The 21,208-nt window shown below is 36.7% G+C and overlaps 1 protein-coding gene and 1 long non-coding RNA gene across 7 annotated transcripts; one reads left to right on the top strand and one right to left on the bottom strand.

Moving 5' to 3' along the window:
* Positions 5,430-5,955, top strand: LOC109347692. The gene is made up of 2 exons (XR_002107634.1): positions 5,430-5,504; positions 5,904-5,955. It is a non-coding gene; the product is annotated as an uncharacterized LOC109347692 (long non-coding RNA).
* LOC109347688 (5'-3' exoribonuclease 3-like) lies at positions 9,849-20,945 on the bottom strand. 6 transcript variants are annotated; one of them, XM_019587687.1, is made up of 24 exons: positions 20,438-20,641; positions 20,245-20,347; positions 20,046-20,122; positions 19,365-19,556; positions 19,145-19,264; positions 18,943-19,005; positions 18,630-18,773; positions 18,345-18,509; positions 16,165-16,242; positions 15,969-16,055; positions 15,081-15,347; positions 14,846-14,941; positions 13,488-13,583; positions 13,340-13,410; positions 12,870-12,998; positions 12,714-12,790; positions 12,579-12,619; positions 12,418-12,492; positions 12,131-12,288; positions 11,265-11,381; positions 11,079-11,154; positions 10,815-10,900; positions 10,440-10,702; positions 9,849-10,403 (listed from the first exon to the last, which is right to left on the bottom strand). In XM_019587687.1, exons 1-24 carry the CDS (start codon positions 20,639-20,641, stop codon positions 10,090-10,092), a joined length of 3,099 nt encoding a protein of 1,032 aa, XP_019443232.1. In that variant the 3' UTR covers positions 9,849-10,089. The 6 variants fall into 6 exon arrangements, with proteins under 6 accessions (XP_019443232.1, XP_019443230.1, XP_019443231.1 ...); XM_019587685.1 differs by having other exon boundaries at positions 9,849-10,702; positions 20,438-20,942; XM_019587686.1 differs by having other exon boundaries at positions 9,849-10,702; positions 11,265-11,369.

The following is a 21,208-nucleotide window of genomic DNA, read 5'->3' as shown; positions in this document are numbered from 1 at the left end:
GTGCAATATTTGCAGATGTAGATACTCCATCTTTCCCCACCGGCTTGCTAGGACTCCATTCATTGGGACAATCCTTTTTATAATGCCCAGTCTGTTTGCACTTGTAGCACTCTACTGGTGTTCTGCCCCTGGAAGTTGGTCTTTTCCCTTTGGCATGACCTCCTCTGCCTTGTCTCCTCCCACGCACTTGGCTCCCTTTCACATACAGACCATCACCCTGAGACCCTTCACCTACATTCTGTCTTCTTTGAGTGTGGGACAGAAGTGCAGATGTGATCTCATCCAGTTTGATTGAGTCTTTCCCGTACGTCAATGTTGTCACCAAGTGTTCATAGGAATTTGGCAAAGAACACAGTAATATTATTGCTTTGTCCTCATCATCAACCTTCACATCAAGTTTCTGCAAGTCATTGATCACTTGATTAAAACTGTTGAGATGTTGTTGCAAATCAGCACCTTCCTGCATCTTCAGGCCATAGAGTCTCTGTTTCAAATACAGCTTATTTGTTAGAGACTTGGACATGAACCGCTTCTCTAATGTCTCCCATACCTCTGTTGGTGATGTCAGATCCATAACATGATACATCACCTCATCTGATAGACAGAGTCGTATGGTTCCCGCAGCCTTCTCCTTCAACTCTTCCCAATCCAGTTGATCCATACCCTCTGGTTTATTCTCATGCAGCGCCTTTGATAGACCTTGTTGAGCCAACACATCCTTAACCCTCCTTTGCCACAATCCGAAATTACCAGTTCCATCGAACTTCCCCACCTCGAATTTGGCACCTGGGTTAAGAGCCATCTGATACCAATTGTTGGGAACAAGCGAACAATCAAATAGTAAAGAGTATAGAGACAAGAGAATAACACAAGAGATTTGGTAACGAGGTTCGGCCAATTGTGCCTACGTCCCCGGGAGCGTTGAGCGGCTACCACTATATATTATTAGAGAATAAGGATTAGTGTTTTACTATTCTTCTCCTTGTTACATTAGGTTTACATAACATCAATATATATAGCCCTCTACCCCAACCCCTTTACATCAGCCCAAGCCCATAACTTGTATTGCTGTTATCTAGAGATATGAGTCATTGCACAACAATCTCCACCTTGGCGAATATCATCAATCTCCATCTTCCGCCATTGGGTTGGGGGCGCTCCATAGTCCATCATCAGTGAATGTTCAACAAGCTTAGGCAATGCCTGAACTTGTCCACGGTAACCGGTTTGGTTAACATATCAGCTGCATTTTCTGAAGTGTGAACCTTCTGCAATAGCATCTGCCCACAAGCTACCAACTCTCTCATCTTATGAAATCTCACATCAATATGTTTGGTCCTAGCATGATACACCTGATTCTTTGCCAAGAAGATAACACTCTAACTGTCACAATGCAGCGGAACTCCACCTTGCTCAATGCCTAACTCATTTATTAGCCCATAAGCTACAGGGCTTCCTTAGAAGCTTCACCAGCTGCCATGTACTCTGCTTCAGTTGTGGACATAGCAACAACAGACTGAACTGATGATCTCCACATAATTGGTCCACCTACAAGGGTGAAGACAAACCCCGTTGTGGACCTTCTATCATCCAAGTCTCCTGCATAGTCCGAATCAACATAACCAATAACTGAAGGCTTACTCTGTTGGCTGCCAAACATGATACCGAGACCTGTAGTCCCCTTCAAATATCTGAAAATCCATTTGACTGCTTCCCAATGTTGCTTCCCTGGTTTCGACATGTACTTGCATACTTGACTAACTGCTTGTGCCAAGTCCGGTCTAGTACAAACCATAGCATACATCAAGCAACCCACTGCACTGGCATATGGAACCTTTGACATGTATTTCTTCTCTTCATCTGTCTTTGGACACTGATCTAGGGAAAGCTTGAAGTGATTTGCCAATGGAGTGCTCACTACTTTAGCATTGCTCATATCAAATCTCTCTAAGATCTTTTCAACATAGCTTTGCTGGGAGAGCCATAGTTTTCTAGCTCCCCTATCCCTGTGAATCTCCATCCCAAGAATCTTCCTAGCAGCCCCTAAATCTTTCATGTCAAACTCCTTACCTAGCATGACTTTCAGCTCATTGATATCACTCAAATGATTAGCAGCAATCAACATATCATCAACATAAAGTAACAGAAAAATAAGTGAATCATCGTCAAGGCTTCTCACATAAACACAGCAATCATACTCACAACGCTTATAACCAAGCTTCAACATATAAGTGTCAAACCGCTTGTACCACTGTCTGGGAGACTGCTTCAACCCATATAGAGACTTGTGCAACTTGCAAACCAAGTGACTTTGTCCAGCTGCACTGAACCCCTCTAGTTGTGTCATGTAAATTTTCTCCTCTAATTCACCATGGAGAAAGGCAGTCTTCACATCCATCTGTTCTAAGTGCATATACCGGTTGGCTACCAAGACAAGCACTGCCCTGATAGAAGTGTGTCTCACCACTGGGGAGAAAATCTCATTGTAGTCGATCCCCTTCTGCTGTGAATACCCTTTTGCTACAAGACGAGCCTTGAATTTTTCCCCTTCTTTTTCTGATACTGCTGGCTTCCTCTTGTACACCCACTTGCACCCAACTGCACGCTTGTCTGGGGGCAATGGAACAAGCTCCCAAGTTTGGTTCTTCTGTAAAGACTCCATCTCCTCCATCATGGCACCCATCCATTGTTCTTTCTCCTGGCTGTTTATAGCCTCTTGAAAGCTACATGGATCTCCTGAACTGATATGGAGAGCAACTGAAGCCATATCCTCAAAGCCATATCTCTCTGGAGGTTTGATAGGACGTCTATCCCTGTCTCTAGCAAGTAGATACTCCTGCACACCTGAACTCTCTGCCTGAGAATCATCATGTTCTTGACTTGAACTAGTGCATGGTTCCTTGCCTTTATTCACCCGAACCATTTCATTGCTCATTGGAATCACATTTGATCCCAAAGTCTCTTCATTTGGCATGGACACCTCTCTCAAAACTAACTGTTTCATCATGAAATCTTCATCAAACACTGCATCTCTGCTCAACACCACCTTTCTGGAAACTGGATCCCAGAACTTGAACCCCTTCACACCTTTGGTATATCCAATGAAGATACACCTCTTTGACTTAGGATCAAGTTTCGATCGTTCATCACTGGGTACATGTATATAAGCAGGACAACCAAATATGCGTAACATATTATAATTAACTGGGTTACCTGTCCATGCTTCTTCTGCAACTTTACCATCCAATGAAGCTCGTGGTGATCTATTGATGACATAACATGCCATACTAAGTGCCTCTGCCCAAAATCCTTTGGAAAGTCCAGCATTCAGTCTCATACATCTGGCCCTCTCTGTAAGAGTTCTGTTCATCCTCTCTGCAACACCATTCTGTTGAGGCTTCTTCACTGAAAAGTGTCTCTAAATGCCATGTTCCTCACAGAATTTTTGAAACTGTGAGTTTTTGTACTCCGTACCATTATCTGACATCATGTATTTGATTTTCCTACCAGTCTGGTTATCTACCTCTGCCTTCCAAACCTTGAACTTGGCAAAGACTTCTGACTTATGCTTCAGAAAATATACCCAGACCTTGCAAGAAAAGTCATCATCAACGAAAGTAACAAAATACCTAGAACCTCCTAGGGATGGTTCCTGTGTGGGTCCCCATACATCAGTGTGGACATAATCTAGAATGCCTCGAGTCCTGTGTTGGCCAGCCTTGAAACTAACTCGTGTTTGTTTCCCAAGCACACAATACTTGCACAAATCTAGCTTGCATTTGCTGACTCCCCTCAACAATCCTCTTTTGCATAGTTCTGTCATATCACGCACACTCATGTGTCCCAAATGCATGTGCCATAATTTTGTAGCCCCATGGTTTGAATCTAGTGAGATCTCTTCAGCCACTCCAGCAACTCCACCTACAACTGTTCTCCCTAACAACTTGTAAGTGTTCCCTGCAGTCCTTTTACCCTTCATCACAGTCAGAGCACCTTTGCATACTCGAAGAATATCACTGTCCCCATCAGCTCTATAGCTAAACCCTTTGGCCTGCAATGTCCTCAAAGAAACCAAATTCTTCTTCAAATCTGGTATGTGCCTAACCTCACATAATGTCTTCACTATACCATCATCCATCACAATTCTGAGTTCTCTCATACCAATAATTTCGCATACTTTATTATTTCCGAGATACACGGAACCAAAATTGCCTGCCCTATATGTGGTGAACCATTCTCTGTTTGGCGTCATGTGGTGGGAACAACCAGTGTCAAGTATCCACTCATTTGATGATACAGATAGTAAATCAACTTCACTGTTGTAACCAGAGTCATCTTTCTATGCAACATTTGCAGATATAGATACTCCATCTTTCCCCACCAGCTTGCTAGGACTCCATTCATTGGGACAATCCTTTTTGTAATGCCCAGTCTGTTTGTAATTATAGCACTCTACTGGTGTTCTGCCCCTGGAATTTGGTCTTTTCCCTTTGGCAGGACCTCCTCTGCCTTGTCTCCTCCCACGCACTTGGCTCTCTTTCACATACAGACCATCACCCTGAGACCCTTCACCTACATTCTGTCTTCTTTGAGTGTGGGACAGAAGTACAGATGTGATCTCATCTAGTTTGATTGAGTCTTTCCCGTACGTCAATGTTGTCACCAAGTGTTCATAGGAATTTGGCAAAGAACACAGTAATATTATTGCTTTGTCCTCATCATCAACCTTCACATCAAGTTTCTGCAAGTCATTAATCACTTGATTAAAACTGTTGAGATGTTGTTGCAAATCAGCACCTTCCTGCATCTTCAGGCCATAGAGTCTCTGTTTCAAATAAAGCTTATTTGTTAGAGACTTGGACATGAACCGCTTCTCTAATATCTCCCATACCTCTGTTTGTGACGTCAGATCCGTAACATGATACATCACCTCATCTGATAGACAGAGCCGTATGGTTCCTGCAGCCTTCTCCTTCAACTCTTCCCAATCCAGTTGATCCATACCCTCTGGTTTATTCTCACGCGGCGCCTTTGATAGACCTTGTTGAGCCAACACATCCTTAACCCTCCTTTGCCACAATCCGAAATTACCAGTTCCATCGAACTTCCCCACCTCGAATTTGGCACCTGGGTTAAGAGCGCCCTGATACCAATTGTTGGGAACAAGCGAACAATCAAATAGTAAAGAGTATAGAGACAAGAGAATAACACAAGAGATTTGGTAATTCGGTCAATTGTGCCTATGTCCCCGGGAGCGTTGAGCGGCTACCACTATATATTATTAGAGAATAAGGATTAGTGTTTTACTATTCTTCTCCTTGTTACATTAGGTTTACATAACATCAATATATAGCCCTCTACCCCAACCCATTTACATCAACCCAAACCCATAACTTGTATTGCTGTTATCCAGAGACATGAGTCATTGCATAACAGTTGGTGTTGTGAGTGTGGCTGTTGGGATTGGCGTTCCAGTATTCTATGAAACCCAAATTGATAATGCTGTTAAGTATTTAGTTACTTTAAGTTATACCATCTGTTTTGCTTTAGTTATTTCATATACATATCATAAACATCTGACAAAGTTTTACTTTAGTTGTGAACCACCTAATACAATCTTTGGAATCATGTCCCAAGTGGTTTGAATATCTGTGAAAAGAAGACGGTTACAAACCTTAAAAATAGTAGATCAAATAGATTAATCCAATTTCTAGAGAAAGAGGGAAGTCAAGAAAAACCAAAGGCGAAACGATCAGTAAAGATTTAGAGATAAATGTTTTGTCATTGAATATGAGTTGTGATAGAGCATATTTTTGAATCTATGTTGTATTGTTGTTTAGTTATAATATAATGTTGTAGTATTTCTAATTGAGTTTGATTATATATTATTCTCTTTGTTGCAGTCTAAACAAGATAACACACAACCCTGCTTCCCATGCAATGGATCTGGTGCTCGTAAGTGTAATCTCTTATTTTGTGTATCACATTAAGCATTAAATGCTATCAGTTCAACTCCACTTAGTGAAAGGGTACTTGGTTATTTTATAAAGTTGCAGATTAGGTAATATTTGTCACCTTAAGACAATTATAGTAAAGAATGAACCTTATAAGCACCTTATATTTGCTTAAGATTTGATTAGCAAGTTTGTTTCTGAAAATCAACAATCAATTATGGTAGAAGGGCATTCAACTGTATTATGCTAGTTCATATATTCTCCAGTTTAATCTTGGTTCTTGTCTTTCGAAATTATAACTCAATTCGATGAATTGTAAATGATGATAAAATTGTAAATGGGAACTGGCAATGTGACAGTAGAGCTTGGTGGGGAGGAGAGGGAGGTGATGCTGCTGGTTCACTGACATGCACCACATGTCAAGGATCTGGAATTCAACCTCCTCCTTACCTTGATCGTAGGTGGGTCTTCATGTCCAGTACTAGAATGAGTAGGGATACTCTCCATTACCGGAGAGGGAAGTATTGTTTTTACGATTAGTTTACTCATTATGCATATAACTCAATTCTATTTGCAGTTCACTAATGAACAAGTTTACTCATTATGCATATAACAGGTTAAAAGGAATGGTTTAGCATGTAAAATGCTAAAGAAAAATGGATGAGTAGTATTGAGAAACCTTAAATTACTGCATCATATAAGTTTCATCAACAAAAGCTTATAGGGTTGCCTGATTTAGTGTATCTTGCCACTAGGGTGAGGGGTTTTGGTATTTTTTTCATGTGTTTATGGGTTCAAACTATGATACTGCCATTGTAACATTTATACTATAAGCATAGTTAGCCTCTGAAGTATGAAGCAGGAAGCATCTTTATGATATGGCCTTAAACTGCCAGAAGCCAAGCCTATTTTCTTTGAGTGCTTGAAAAATGATTGGCTAGCACCCATTGAGCATTGAGGATAGTTTCAAGTTTGGATCGAGCTTATCATATTCTTCCTTATCCATGACACATTTGGCTACAATGGATTTGATAGGGTTTTACTAAAGAAACAAGGTTTTTGTGCAGGGTCCATAATATGATGGATCATTAGGTGCAGTAATAGTTATATTAAATATGGGAATGGATCCACTTACTCCAACAATAAGTTTAAAATGGTTTAGATCTATTAGTTCAAACCATTAAATTTCCCTATAATTGATAATTAAGATGTGAGGTAAGTAATCATCTCCTTAAATATTTATGTTTTTAGTTGTACTTTGTATTTTTAGGTATATAAAAGTTTAGGTGAGTTGGTTAGGGAGTGTTCACCATAGCTAAGACGGAAAATTTATAAAAGTAGTGTACTTTAACTTTTTTATAATGATTCTCTCCAAAATCGTGAACATGGTCCACGATTTCACAATTTTTCTTTCCCAAAATCGTGGACATGGTCCACGATTTCAACCTCACTTTTTCTCTCTCCAAAAACGTGGGTGTGGTACATGATTTCCCACTCACTCTCTGATTTCTAAGTTATCCATAAAACTGCATATGGATGAGGATGTTTATGATACTGTTTTCTAATATGAGATAATGCATGTAACAACTCATCAGTAAAATATAACATGTTACACATGTTGTTCATTCCTATATAGGATGCCATTATTTTACCTCAATAGTGCTTATAACATTTCAAAAACAAACTCCCAGAAAATACTTCAGGTACAGTAACTTGTGTAGCTTAAAGCATTTGTAGTTGCAGGATATGTGATTAATGGAAAAGATTAAGGCCAAATGTCCACATGGTCATGAAACTAGCAGTTGCATGCAAAATAGAACCATTTTGTGTTATATGAAGCTCATCATTCAAAAACAATTCTGGATGTTACAATTTTCATTTTAGAAAGCAAAGAGAGAAAGTGGGAAAATTGTGTACCACACCCACGTTTTTTGAGAGAGAAAAAAGTGAGGTTGAAATCGTCTAACATATCCACGATTTTGGGAGAGAGAAATTGTGAGTAAAAAGTGCACTACTCTAGTAATATTTTAAAGTTACACTAGAACTGTAATAAAAAAGTCAAAGTACACTACTTTTGTAAATTTTCCAAGCGAAGACAGAAGTTCTGACTCTATGAACATTGATAGAGGTACATACAAATAGGGTGTAAAAATTCAGTTAGGTCTAGTTTTTGGTGCATTTCAATGACCGAACCGATCAAAAAACATATGGTTCGGTTCTGCTCAATTAACCGCAAATTTAACTACTGAACCACCATGTTTTTTCTATTTACTTTTTTATAAATTTTTTTGCATCAATTGAAAATTCAAATGTATTACAAGAGATATTGTTTATCCATAAAAGGATAAACATTACTATTATTATTATAAAAAATCATGAATCATATAACAATACAATTCATGATTATAACATATATATATATCAATTAGTAAAATATATAATAGTTACATTTATAACCTTACATTTCATAATTAATAACACATGTGACAATACATGTATAACAATATATGATATTGTTAGAAGTTTATAATTTCTAATTAAGGTGGACATCATATATTTGATACATTACGTTATAAGTGATATAACTATTGGCCCCCTTAAATTTTAAAAAACTGATGACATATATGAACTTAATGGGTGATACCCATCAAGTTAACTCAGGAATAATATGAACCCTATAAATTAATGCATAAAGAAACACACCAAATGAAATTCAGTTTTCTCCTCTTCCATCAGAGTGAGAACGTAAGTCCCAAGAGAAATCAAGGGTTTGATTGAGGAAGGTTGTCATACTATAAAACCTCTTTCAAAAACGTAGATCAAAGGAGCACATCCACGAACATGGATTCAGGTATGAACTGAGCCCTTTGTTTTATATATGTGTGTGAGAATCATGGATTCAAGATCCTAGGATTAATATTTCACCAATTATAAAAAATTTCCATCAGATATATGTTAGTTTCAAACTAATATCACATAAGCTAGAAAATATGTTCCAAATCACAAGACATTAAACTATTTAGTAACTAATAACATATATAATATTAACTTAATAACAATTTAGTAACATATATAACACTACAATTCACACAAGAATTCATAATTTAAGCTAGAAAATTGGTTGAAAAATTTAAACAATAATAAAACATTATTCCTCAATCCTTAGTATATATTTCTTTAATATGCAATTCAATTGGATTCTAACGGTTCCTAAATTTCTGGAACCATAAATCGAACTGAACATAAACAGTTCCTTAGACATGCTCAATGCAACATTTGTTCATAGTTTGAATCTGCAAAACTCTTCCATATGATATAAATTATGTAATCTTTAGAGAAAAAGATATATACACTAGTAATATAAGTATTTTTTATACTATCAGTACATTATCTATTATTCATTTTCAATCATTATTGACTTTAAAAAAAAATCCAAATGAAGAATGACATACACTCACTGTACAAATCTTTACATTCTCAAGACATACTCATCCTTTTATCTAACGTTCTAAACATGGCATCTATAATATCTCCGTTAAATTTATCTGCATTAAATGATTATTCAACATCTCATTCAACCTGATGAGGATGTTTGGATATAGTAATATTCAATCATTTGGAATGAATGAATTATTTTACATTTGTAGGATATAACTTAAGTGAATAAGTGGATATGCAGGCACATTCTCTAGTTCCAAGACAGACGCGCACAAATAGGAGGATAAGAACGAATATTCCAATCAAACAAAGACCCAGAAGCATAAAATGTTACCCATTCACATCTTCTCACATGACAAAACTAAAGTGTAAATGTGGGAACTAAAATGAATATAATTGCAATTAAACGGTCAAAAAAGCAAATATGAAATAATGTCGGTATAACACTTGACGAAATAAGCATAATTGAAGGATTAATAGCATCTATCAAATTGAAAAATGCTACCAAACCTGAGTTCTAGGGTTATAATTAAACAATGAATCTAAATAATGGGAATTTGGTAAGATACTGGCTTGACTAGACTAAAGTTCAGAAATTGATAGTACAGTTCTCAAACCTCAACTAAATGGTTGAAAAAGATATGGTACAACAATTTCATTTCGCAGGGCAGAATATTATTCCCTAGAGGAAATGAATTTATTTGTGACTATAACCATGTGGTGGCATTGGCTTCCTGTTATTACCTCTTCTATCTAATAGAGAAAATTGATTGGGTGGTGGATGTTGACCATTTTCTCTGGGATCATTCGAGTTATTCCGTGGAACCCAGTTCTGGTAAGGAGGTCTAGATGATTGGAAGTTTTGCCTGGGGTGACTAGCATGTGCACCTGGCGCATTCACAAACCTAGCATTCTGATTATTTCCCGATTGTTGATTATATCCATGCCTTCCACTTCCTCCATTTCCATGATTATTTCTTCCATAAGGATGTGATCTATGGTGTTGATGGTGATTTCTTTCATGATAATTTGATTGATGATGAGGATTGTGCGCAGGTGGTGGCACATATGGTTGATTATAGCCATACTGCTGAGGGGCGGGTGCAGCAGGGTATGGTTGAAATGGTGGTTGGCCTTGGACTGGTGGATATGGTTGTGGATGACCCCTTGGTGCAGCATAAGAAAGAGGTGGACCATTATTGGGATGGCGGTATCCACTAGTGCCAACCTTCCCCTGTAATGAATTGACGACAAGTCTGTGTGCTGCTTCTCCAAGCTCTGGGCCAGAAATAGATCCAGGAGGGTTTTGCCTGCAATGGAAAGCCAAAACCCCAGATGACAAGATGCTACATGCAATCCAATAGTTAATCATAAATATAACTCGTCTTTTAGTTCGTTCATAAATAAATCAAAGACTTCTACCTCGCACTTTGTTGTTGATAATGTCTCCTGCCTGAATCTTCATGCCATAAAACAGGTTCAGGTTTAAGATCCCCAATTGTCACAATCTGTATATAAATAACAAAATTTTATTTTCCCACCTATATTGACAATGAAAGTACACAAAGCACAAGGAAACATCTACCATAAAAGATCAGTCTTTCACAAAACTTAACCTTTGAAACCGAACACCAAATTCACGAGTTAGCCAGGTATAAATAAGCAGCAGCTAGAAAATTCTAATACCTTGTTAGGAAATTTAACTCCTTCTGGTGGTTGGGGAATGTGTTTATGAGGATCTGGGAGTCTATATATTGCACATCTGAGCAAAAGAGGGCAAGAAAAGTCAAATAAGAAAATCTTACCAACTACAGAAAATTTACTGATTGACCAAAAGTCATCATTTATTAAATTAAGCAATTAAGGGCTTACATGACATGGTTGTCCATAATGTCTTCCATGCTTGTGACAGGAGACCTGAAGACAGGGGGGCAAGGTTCTCCACCACATAAGGATAGATAACCATTCATTCCACCACTGCAAGTATCCCTAAACAACATCAGAAAATAGTCCAGGCAGATCTAAAAATTTGCCATTATGAATATATGAAGTAAACAAAATTGATAACTCCATGCATATGAAAACTACAATGGATTCTATTAAATCAAAAAATTGTCATTCTATCTACTTCTCCTCAGAAACAAAGAGTTATTAACACCAACTGGGGTTCTTCGCCAAACAATTGTTTATTTTAGTAACTGAAATAACACTACAAGCATTACAAACTTGCAGGAAAATCCACTCACAATATCATAATATATATCCAGAGTGTGCAAGTAGAGGCATAAATGCCTAACAGCGAATAGTGCTAATTCCAGTGTAGCACTACAAAAGTCAAATTGTTGAAAAGATATGAAGTATGTCCAAGGTAAACTTCTAATTAGTAAGTAATAGAAACCTAGCAATTCTGTATTCATCGACTTTTTTCTTAAAATCCTTTGATCACCATTAATGAAAAGAATAATATTAATATCCCACTGTCTCATGAATTTTTTCTAAAGGACAACACTGAATTCAATTAGACAATCCCACAAGAATTCGAAGAGCATATTATGGCTTTCCACATAATCCTGAGATGGAATTTTGTGTGATTCATGACCCTACATGGCCCATCTGACCCATCATATGTGACAAATTCGCTGTCGTAAAATTTGTCATTTTCATTGGATCAAAAGGAGATCCAAGTAAATCAGTTCTCATCCAAAAAATTAGGAAATTGTCCAGCATTATGCACCAACCTTTTGTTAGGATCGATTTGTTCCTTGATCTCAGCACGTTTACTGTCTGACATGTTTCTACATTTGTTGTCGAGTGTACTTATGCACGCAGAGAGAGGATGACAAGAGTTCACAAAAAGGAAGTCAAACATTATAGCATTTCGTCGCGTTTCGTCCGGCTTTTTTCCACAAGGTTAGGGCATCAACAAAATATAAACTAAAGTTAGTGTGCAATAGAATCAATAGGGGGTGTTAAGAAAGATGAAAAAATAAAGTGCATGAAGACTACATGAAGAACAGAGCTCTACCGTTAACAAATTTTCAATTTTTCGAACTTCTGAAAGAAGACGTGTTTCATCAATAAAAGGCAACTTCGCAATGCCCTACAAAGAGGAAAAAGAATATTAAAAACTATGTTGTGGTCATGTCTACAAAATACTGGTAAAAGAATGGCGCATGAGGAATAAACCTGCCAAGCATATCGTTTTCCATTCATGTCCACTTCAAAGTCTGACACACAGCATCAACATTAAATAGGGAGAATAGATATAAAATATATAATTCTATAAACTTGTGTTAACAACAAACTTAATCAAAAGCATACCAATTGGATAAAAATCAATAATTGGTGAGTCTGGATCTGACATAAGTTTCCTATATGGCTCAGGGAGTGCATGAGAACTGCAGAAAAGTCAATATCAACTGAAGTTTAGGAAGCAATGATTTTTTCACAAAAATATAAAAAGGTTAACGAGCAAACCTTGCAGCAGGAAAAACCCCTAGAAGCTGGTCAAATGGTTTGAATGGGGTACCTAGATTAAAGGTGATATTAAGCTCACCAAGGCCCTTGAGATCAGACGCAAAGGGGGCATAATGATAAGGATAAAACCTGTTATATACAAAAATAAACAAAATTAGATAAAAGAAAAATAAAGCAAGTGATGCTTGGGGATGGAATCTGGCTCAATAAAACATATGAATGTATCACAGCCAATTTAAAAAATATCTATATCCTCCCCCAGCCATACTTCCGTTCTTTTCTCTAGCAAAATTATTTTAATAAAAAAAATCAAAATTAATACTTATCACCTGAAATCCGATCACCACAAAATTTAGCCAATATAACATAGAATGAGAAAACCACAAGCAGCATACATGAAAGACATGAAACCCAAAACAATTTCAGATTCAGTAAAGCACTCCAAAGAAAGTTATAGATATGAAGCTCACCAGTTCCAAGAACAAACGCCTTCATAATAATAGTGCATTACCCAACATAAACCTTCAGTGTATTTCAAGACCTAAAGAATAAAATGCAATAAGACACCCAGAAATACATATGAATCAAGACCAGTAACACTTCGATTCATTTACTTACAACATCTTTCCGTATCATTTCACGTTCCTCGGGAGTTTCAGCAGAAAATTTTTCCTCATAGTACCTCTCTTTCCATCCTGGTTCTCCCAACTTAATCTGTTATGACTAGAATATTAGCTAAAACATGAAGTGAAATATCAAGTGTACTTATGCACACAGAGAGAGGATGACAAGAGTTCACAATCATAATCATTATATTGGACACATATCAATTTCAAAACACCAAGCCATAGCCTAGATGTAAGAACATAAAAGGTCATCCTACACATTCCAATCCAAATTAACGTGACAAACCTATCATTATAGCTCATAACTAAGACATAGTCAGCATCTAGATTATCTACAACTTGCAATATCCAAACAATAACATCTATTGTAAACAGGAATTAGCAACCCCACACCACAAGGGATAGTTTTGGAGCTACAATCTCCCGCTGTGTATCTAAGGGAATGGCCAGACTACTATGTGTCGAAGAGGCTGACCAACAACTTAAATCTATTCCGGTTCATATGCCGACAACTACATCTGTTACTGTAAGGCACCCCACCACCACAGACACATAAAGAAACAATTAAAACATCATTTCATCATTACTATCAGTTAAAAAAGTTATATATAGATAATAATTCAAGCCATGGCCTTCAAATTCAAAACCCAGTTTCACAAGGGACCCCTTCCACTATCCATGACAAAGTACAAATATAAAAGGTTTGCCTAAAATTTTGAAGTTATATATATGTTTTTTATAATGAAGGTTGAATAAAGAACAATTTAAAAAATTGTTAGAAGTATGGACCAATATCACTACTGCCTAAAATAAAGCAATCAATACCTTTTTTAAATATGAAAATAGAGACTACAAACTAATAGATCCATTTTAAAATTAACAATTTCATCATAATTTGTTGCATATACCATGGTTATGTTTACCGCAACTAAAGACAATTTTGGGAAGTGTTACTCTGTGACAACAATTACGAATTACAATAGTGATATAGTAGTGGAGACTACTAAAAACACAATATCACAGCTGCAATTATAATTGTAGACCACAATTATAATTGCATGCATTGAATTACACTTTTCATTGAATTTTTCATTTCTAGGAAAATTAACTTGTCAGTACAACTAATGTTCTCAAATCCTAATGAGAAAAGGCATGAATATTAACACATCACTTCCGAATTAACTTGCCATTGGAAAACTATTACCAAGAAAACCTTACCTTGCTAAGTGGGTGGGAAAACAAACAATTAAAAGAGCGAAAAGGCATGAATATTAACACATCACTTCCAAATTAAAATGCATGGCAACAAACCTAAAACTTAAACATAACTATATGAACTTTACACTTCACCTTGTCCTCTTCAGGATTTTTTGAGCTGAACGCATCAGATTTCTCACGAAGTACCTCCTTCAGTTTAGCTTTCAATTCGTCTTTGTTATCTTGAACCTGGAAAGCAGAAGAATACCAAATTCAAAGACAGGGCACAGAAGAAATCACCAGAACATTGCAGAAATCTTAATAATAACAACAATGATTTGACACAATAACAATGTGCATTTTTAACTTCCCCTAGCTTCATACATACATCTGTTTCAAGACTATTCTCGGCTTCGACAATTGCAGCAGCAACGCTTGCTCCTGATGAAGTTAACCTAGCAACTTTATGAGGAGAATCCTCTTCATTGCGTTTTCGATGCCCAGATGGTTGATATGGTGAAGGTGATGGAGCTGAAGCAAGACGAGATCCATGAAATCGTGAAACAGCAACTAGAGACTCTGGTTGAGCTTGAGGCCCAGCATCATCTCCTCTTCTTGCATGTGACTTGTCACGCTTTATTCTTTCTGCTTGTCGCTGAAGACAGGCCAATAAATAAGAATAAATTAAGAGCAAGCAGTCAAGATCTATCTCTAAGAGCAAGCAGTCAAGATCTATCTCTAAGAGCAAGCAAAAGTGCAAAACTATAAACGGGTGTGTGAACTTCAATTGTCTCCGATGCTTTCAAGCATGATACCTTTATGTACTATCAGGATAAAAATTGGGGAAAATTACACACCAGACACCCGTTATCCCTCAATGGTTTTAACCTATACACCATCATTGGGCATCAGCACATGACCTCTCTCTACCTTGTTCTCACAGGGTAAAGAGAGATGGGGAGTGCAACCAGACACGATAGCAAGAGGCAAGAATCAATAGCAAGCTATTTAGTTTCAGAGCAGAGCATAAACTAGAATCATAAAATTCAAAATGCAAGAAGAATATCTAAATAATTAAAATTTCTCATGACATAGGCTAGACAAATTGACAATCGTAAATGCTTGCATAACAAAACCTCAGTTCTGTTGTTTACATCTTGAAGGACCAGATGACATGTACTAAAGAAACACTATATACAGTGCTTGACAACTCATCAAAGCTAAATGCCATCTAACATGAGTAATAAAATAATTAACATTCCAAGTTGGAACATACCTGATGCAATCGAGCTCTTTTCTGGAATATTCTATCTTCATAAGATCCAACAGCCTGAATAAAGTGCTCCACCCTGCTCAAAATTGGCTGAAAAAGCATGGATAGATAAAAAACAAATCAAACAAAAACACTACTAAGGTGAAAATCAACAGAGCATACCACAAGGAATGTATCACTCCAAATTGCCATCAATTACCTTGCTTCCATCGGTTAAGTAACCACCCAATGCCTTAAACTCCTTCTTGTACACTGCCATCAGCAAGTTAATTGCACCCTGTAGAAAAATAAGAAAAATTCCAACCAATTGATCATTTACATAACATAAAGAACAATATAAAACTTTTTCCTCAGGTAATGGACAACCTATATAATAACACCATGATTTTGCCATACATCAAATTAGTTAAGAATCTAACAGGATTCCAAACAGTAGGACCTCCTTTTGACAAAATTATAGACCACTCTTAAACTTCAGAGACCAAAAAATAGCATTCTCGTGCATTTCTCTTCACTGTCACTCTCTCGGATTATGCAATGAATTATGACATGCAAAAGGATGTTAACAAGAAATGTTTGACAAGAGGGTCACGGATAACACCCTCAGGCATGTCCCATTTGGCCATGTTATAGTTCAACATAAAAGCTAAGTTCCTAGCTCAAAACCAAACTGACAATATTTTCCATGAATTGCTAGGTTACAGCAAATTAATTAAGGTACCTGAACACTCTCTCATACACCTTCAAATCTTAACAAAAAATGTCAAAAATAAAGTAGAGATGTCATTGTAAAGCCACCAATGCTTTTGAAAAACTGTTGAGACTAGTCGATACCCAAATATTTCGTAAGAGTTTGACTCAGCAATATAAATACAAAAAACCATGTAAGTCTAAAACTTCACATATAAGGTTCTTAATGATTACATATTTAAAACTTTTCAGCTGCCTCCATCTAAAAGCTTAGATCAGTGTAGTTAGTATTGTAAACCATACACGAAATGCTAGACCTATTTTTCGAATCATGAATCATACTGTGAATCGTAAGATTCATGATTAATAATTAAACATTAACATAAGCCATAACAAGAAAAATACTATATGAAATAACACAAATTCAAAAGTCAAAAAGGTCAAATTATAATCCGTAAGACATAATAGTAAAGTAACAACGCTACACAAGTTTATATATAATATTTGTATAATTATATATATTATAATGCATATATAAATATCTATACATATAACTACGCACATGTAAATACTATTTATAATATTGAATAGAGATGAAACAAGTAAGATAAGGTAGAGAGCGTTAAGAAGTGTTCAGCAGTAAAACTGGACCACTGAGTGAGTAAAATTGTAAAATAGCGAGTTATAAAAATGGGAATAAGTGTTTGGGTATAAATTATTTGGGATTAAACCTGTTATGGTTAGTATTTGGGGCCCAACTAGCTCCCATTCAAAAGGATGGAAACTGGGTCAACATAGGTAGTAATTGTGAATAGCGGCAGACACCAAAAACATTAGCAGGATAGCAGGGTAAGGGGGTAGCTGCGTGTGATTGACTACATAGGGATCGACCTAGAAATACTTCAACGACTGAAGTTCAATAACAGAAAACACATATGGCCATCATGTTTTCAGGAACTTGCCAGGCACATCGTTTATAGGATTTTCACGATATTCACTTAACTGCTCGGAGCTTGACCTGGTCGGACTAGTGAGCAAGCTGCAATGGCAAGAGTCGTGAGATACAAGGAACAATAATGTGATTCGGACGATTCACAATGATTCTTGAGCCGAAAGAAACGCAGCATAATATGCATCGTTTCCCGAGAAATCACATTGAATTGCGGTATGAATCATGCAATTCTAATTACATTGGCTTTAGATAGTTGGTTTCTCGACAATGTGTCAAATCTTCCTTGACTACATGGTTAGGAGTTGATCCTTCCCAACACACATTCCTCATATTAAATCAGCACAAGGTAAATTAGGTTTGAAATTAATTCATGCTTCAAGTCCAAAGTGCTTTCGCTTGAGAAGGCAGGTTAAGTTGTTAAACCATTTATATGCCTCCAACTAACAGCTAAGGCTTTTGTGACAGCTAGAACCTTGATATATAGATAAAAAAGGAAACCATTCACTTAGGAACTTAATCAATATTCTTTATATTGTCTCTAAAATATAAACAAGGACAGGAGAAAAAAATACAGGAAGAGCACCAGCTCCCATATACACTTAAACAAACAAATTTCAATCAAGAACAAAATCCACATACTGGACAGAAAAGAGAATATCAATCCTGAAATAGTGTTCAACAGTTATATACAAAAATTAAAAGGTCACAGAATGAACAAGAGATCTAGAATACCAGACCTCACGGATCTCTAGAGTAGGCATATGTGGTAGGAAATCATTGCCAACAAAAAAGCATATGAAGATAAAATCATCTACGATGCGCTCAAACTCAATCTTGAAAGAAAGATTAGGTATTCTCATTTCATGCTCCAGGTATTCCCTCAAAGTCCAAATGTTTAGGAACTACAAAAGAAACATACACAGGAATTATGAATAGCAGCATCAAAACTAATATTGTCACATGCAATAGAAGAAGATAACTATATGACATAAAAAATACAGTTTTTTTTCTCAAATCCAAACCTGGAAGGGCTTTTTAGCCACAATAGCATCTCCTTTTTCATCAAACTCTCCTGCCTTACGTTTTGCCTTTCCTTCACAGTTTGCAGCCATATGACCCATCTGGCCACAAAGGAAGCATTTGTCTTGTCCAGGAGTAAAAACAATCTGCAATATCTCATTATTTACCAACATGTTAATCACCTCTGATGGAAAGAAGCCAAACATATTGCATAAGCATTGATGATAACACAATCAATCTTCATAGCTAATATCATGAAACTATTTTACGATGCTGACATGCTCTAATTCAGAGAAAACTTCATTTGAAACAAACCTCTCTAAGAATTGAAAAATGGACTTCATGGGTAGCCAAAGCCAACATAATCAAATCAGCATCCTGTCATACAGTAAAAAATGTATTTAAATGGGTTAATCAAGTGATTCAAATCCATGATAAATAAAGCAAAGAAAAGACTGAGTGAAAGTCAAAGAGGGGTTGACTTTTCAAGAATAAAAATTGGAAGGAAGATATATACCAAACCATACAGGCAGTGTCGTGTATTTGGATCAAAACCTTTAAGATTTCTCTGCAGGCGTATATAGGACATAATCTTATGCTCCCCTTCACCAGGAACATTTGCATCAGAAAGAATAACCTTCAGACAAAAAAACATCAGAACATCAATATCCTCCTGATTACCAGACACACAAATGCCAGAGCCAAACACTTCAATTAGATTACAACGAGCTTGATACCTTAATATTTTGCCAACCAGGGTCATTGTTCAACCTAAGATGAACGTAGTACTGAAGAGCAACTGACAAAACAGCCATAAATTCAGTTCCAGGTGTGATGACATTTGAATCAAAAGTCTGTGACTCTTCTTTGAGAGGAAGCATCCTGCCCTCCCTCTCAAATTCCTCCCTTAACCTTGCTTCTTCCTCAGCCTATCATACATCCATTGCATAACATGAATACCCAACAACAATAACCACAAAAGAAAGGATGCAAGCAAAAAACGTTATCCTGTCCACTTCAGAGAATGCAAAATAGGATAATCTCCACTTTAGTGAATATTTTACATTTCATAATAAATATAAATATACACCACAAAACCTAAATTTAAAAAGGCAATCAAATACTAACTACTATGTTATAACATGCAGCTGAATTGGAGATAACAAACTAAGGTAGCATTTGGTACATGGTCAGTCTTCAAAACAAGATGGGACAGGTCTGTTTGGTTCCACCCCTTGCAATGGAACCAAATGTTCTATTTTTCATTGTCATATCATGTTCTGTTCTATTTATAAAGTAAGCAAAACACGGGATATCAGAGTTCTGTTTCATCCTGTTTTGACTCATGACTATCAAACACTGTCTACGAGGGTATAGTATAACTTGATCAGGACACAGTAATGCTTAGCATAACATACCGCATCAGCTGCATCTTTTGCAGCTCTAAACCGCCTAGAACGTTGTTGATTCATTTTAGCCCTTGGTGCAACACCATCTACAAGTTCAATAAATCAAATTAAATCCAGAGAACAACATAAACCATAATAATAGTAACATATCACATTACAATCTCAAATTTAATAAACATAAACATGTAGAACACCAAAAAACACATACCAATAGCCATATAGAGAAGCTTCCTAGGCCGCACCATACAAAAAAGCCTATCAATGTAGTCAAACATGCATTCAAACACCTCATCAAACGAGGTCGGAGATGGCTGCACTCAAAATCACACTAATCACTCAATAACCGTAAAACTCAAAATTCACGAACATGAAATTAACAATGAGAGATAAAATTAGGTTACCCTATCTTCAGGATGGAAGCAAGGGTGAATGATGCCATTCATGTCGAGATAGAGATTATCGTATTCAATATTGTTAGGGTTCTCTTTACTCGTATCAACTGGAATCTGAACACCTTCGATAACCACTGGTTCTTCCTCAATCGCATCAACAATCACCATTGGATATTTCTCCGCGAGCCATCGATAGAAAGCTGGAACTCCCATTTTCGTGGCAAATTTCAGCGAAGAGAAGAAAGTTTAACGGGAAAAAACGAAAACCTAGAATTCAGTGATGCTTTCGTAGAGAAGAAAAGAGAGAACGAAGAATATGCCAAGTAGAAGAAACAACGATTCTTTCTTAGTAGTTCATGACGGTGACGAGGTATTAGTTTTCGGGCTTTATATGATAGGACCCGACCCGATTCGAGTATAAAATATGGGGCCCGTCTGACCCGGATTATTACGATGATGATTGAGAGACTTTTTTCTCCGTTGATTCGATTTGGGTCGGGTCGGGTCGATTTGAATTAACCTTTTCCTCTATCTCAATTCAAGTCGGTTAGGTTTTTCTATCGTTATCCAATTCTAAGGTTTAAGGGTACCGCGCGGCCAGATATTTTATAGATGACGTGTCATAAGAGGAATTAAGGTTAGATATTTTAATGTTTACCTAGAGGTATTTAATTTCAATTACATGTTCCAGAATTTAATTGTAAATTGTCTTGCATAAAAAACTGGGATTTTTACCATGTGAAGTGTTAATTATTTTTATTTTTTTTCTATAAATTTTAG

Source organism: Lupinus angustifolius, chromosome LG05, assembly GCF_001865875.1.
Source record: "Lupinus angustifolius cultivar Tanjil chromosome LG05, LupAngTanjil_v1.0, whole genome shotgun sequence".
Classification (NCBI taxonomy): domain Eukaryota; kingdom Viridiplantae; phylum Streptophyta; class Magnoliopsida; order Fabales; family Fabaceae; genus Lupinus; species Lupinus angustifolius.
This window is presented reverse-complemented; position numbering and strand designations above follow the sequence as displayed.

Excerpts from the sequence above, each read along its gene's own strand:
- LOC109347688 (XM_019587685.1), bottom strand. The coding sequence starts at position 20,641 with ATGGGAGTTCCAGCTTTCTATCGATGGCTCGCGGAGAAATATCCAATG. Across the intron at positions 16,243-18,344 it reads CTACTCTAGAGATCCGTGAG|GGTGCAATTAACTTGCTGAT; the intron begins GTCTGGTATTCT and ends ATTTTTCTACAG. Across the intron at positions 12,493-12,578 it reads GAAAACGATATGCTTGGCAG|GGCATTGCGAAGTTGCCTTT; the intron begins GTTTATTCCTCA and ends TCCTCTTTGTAG.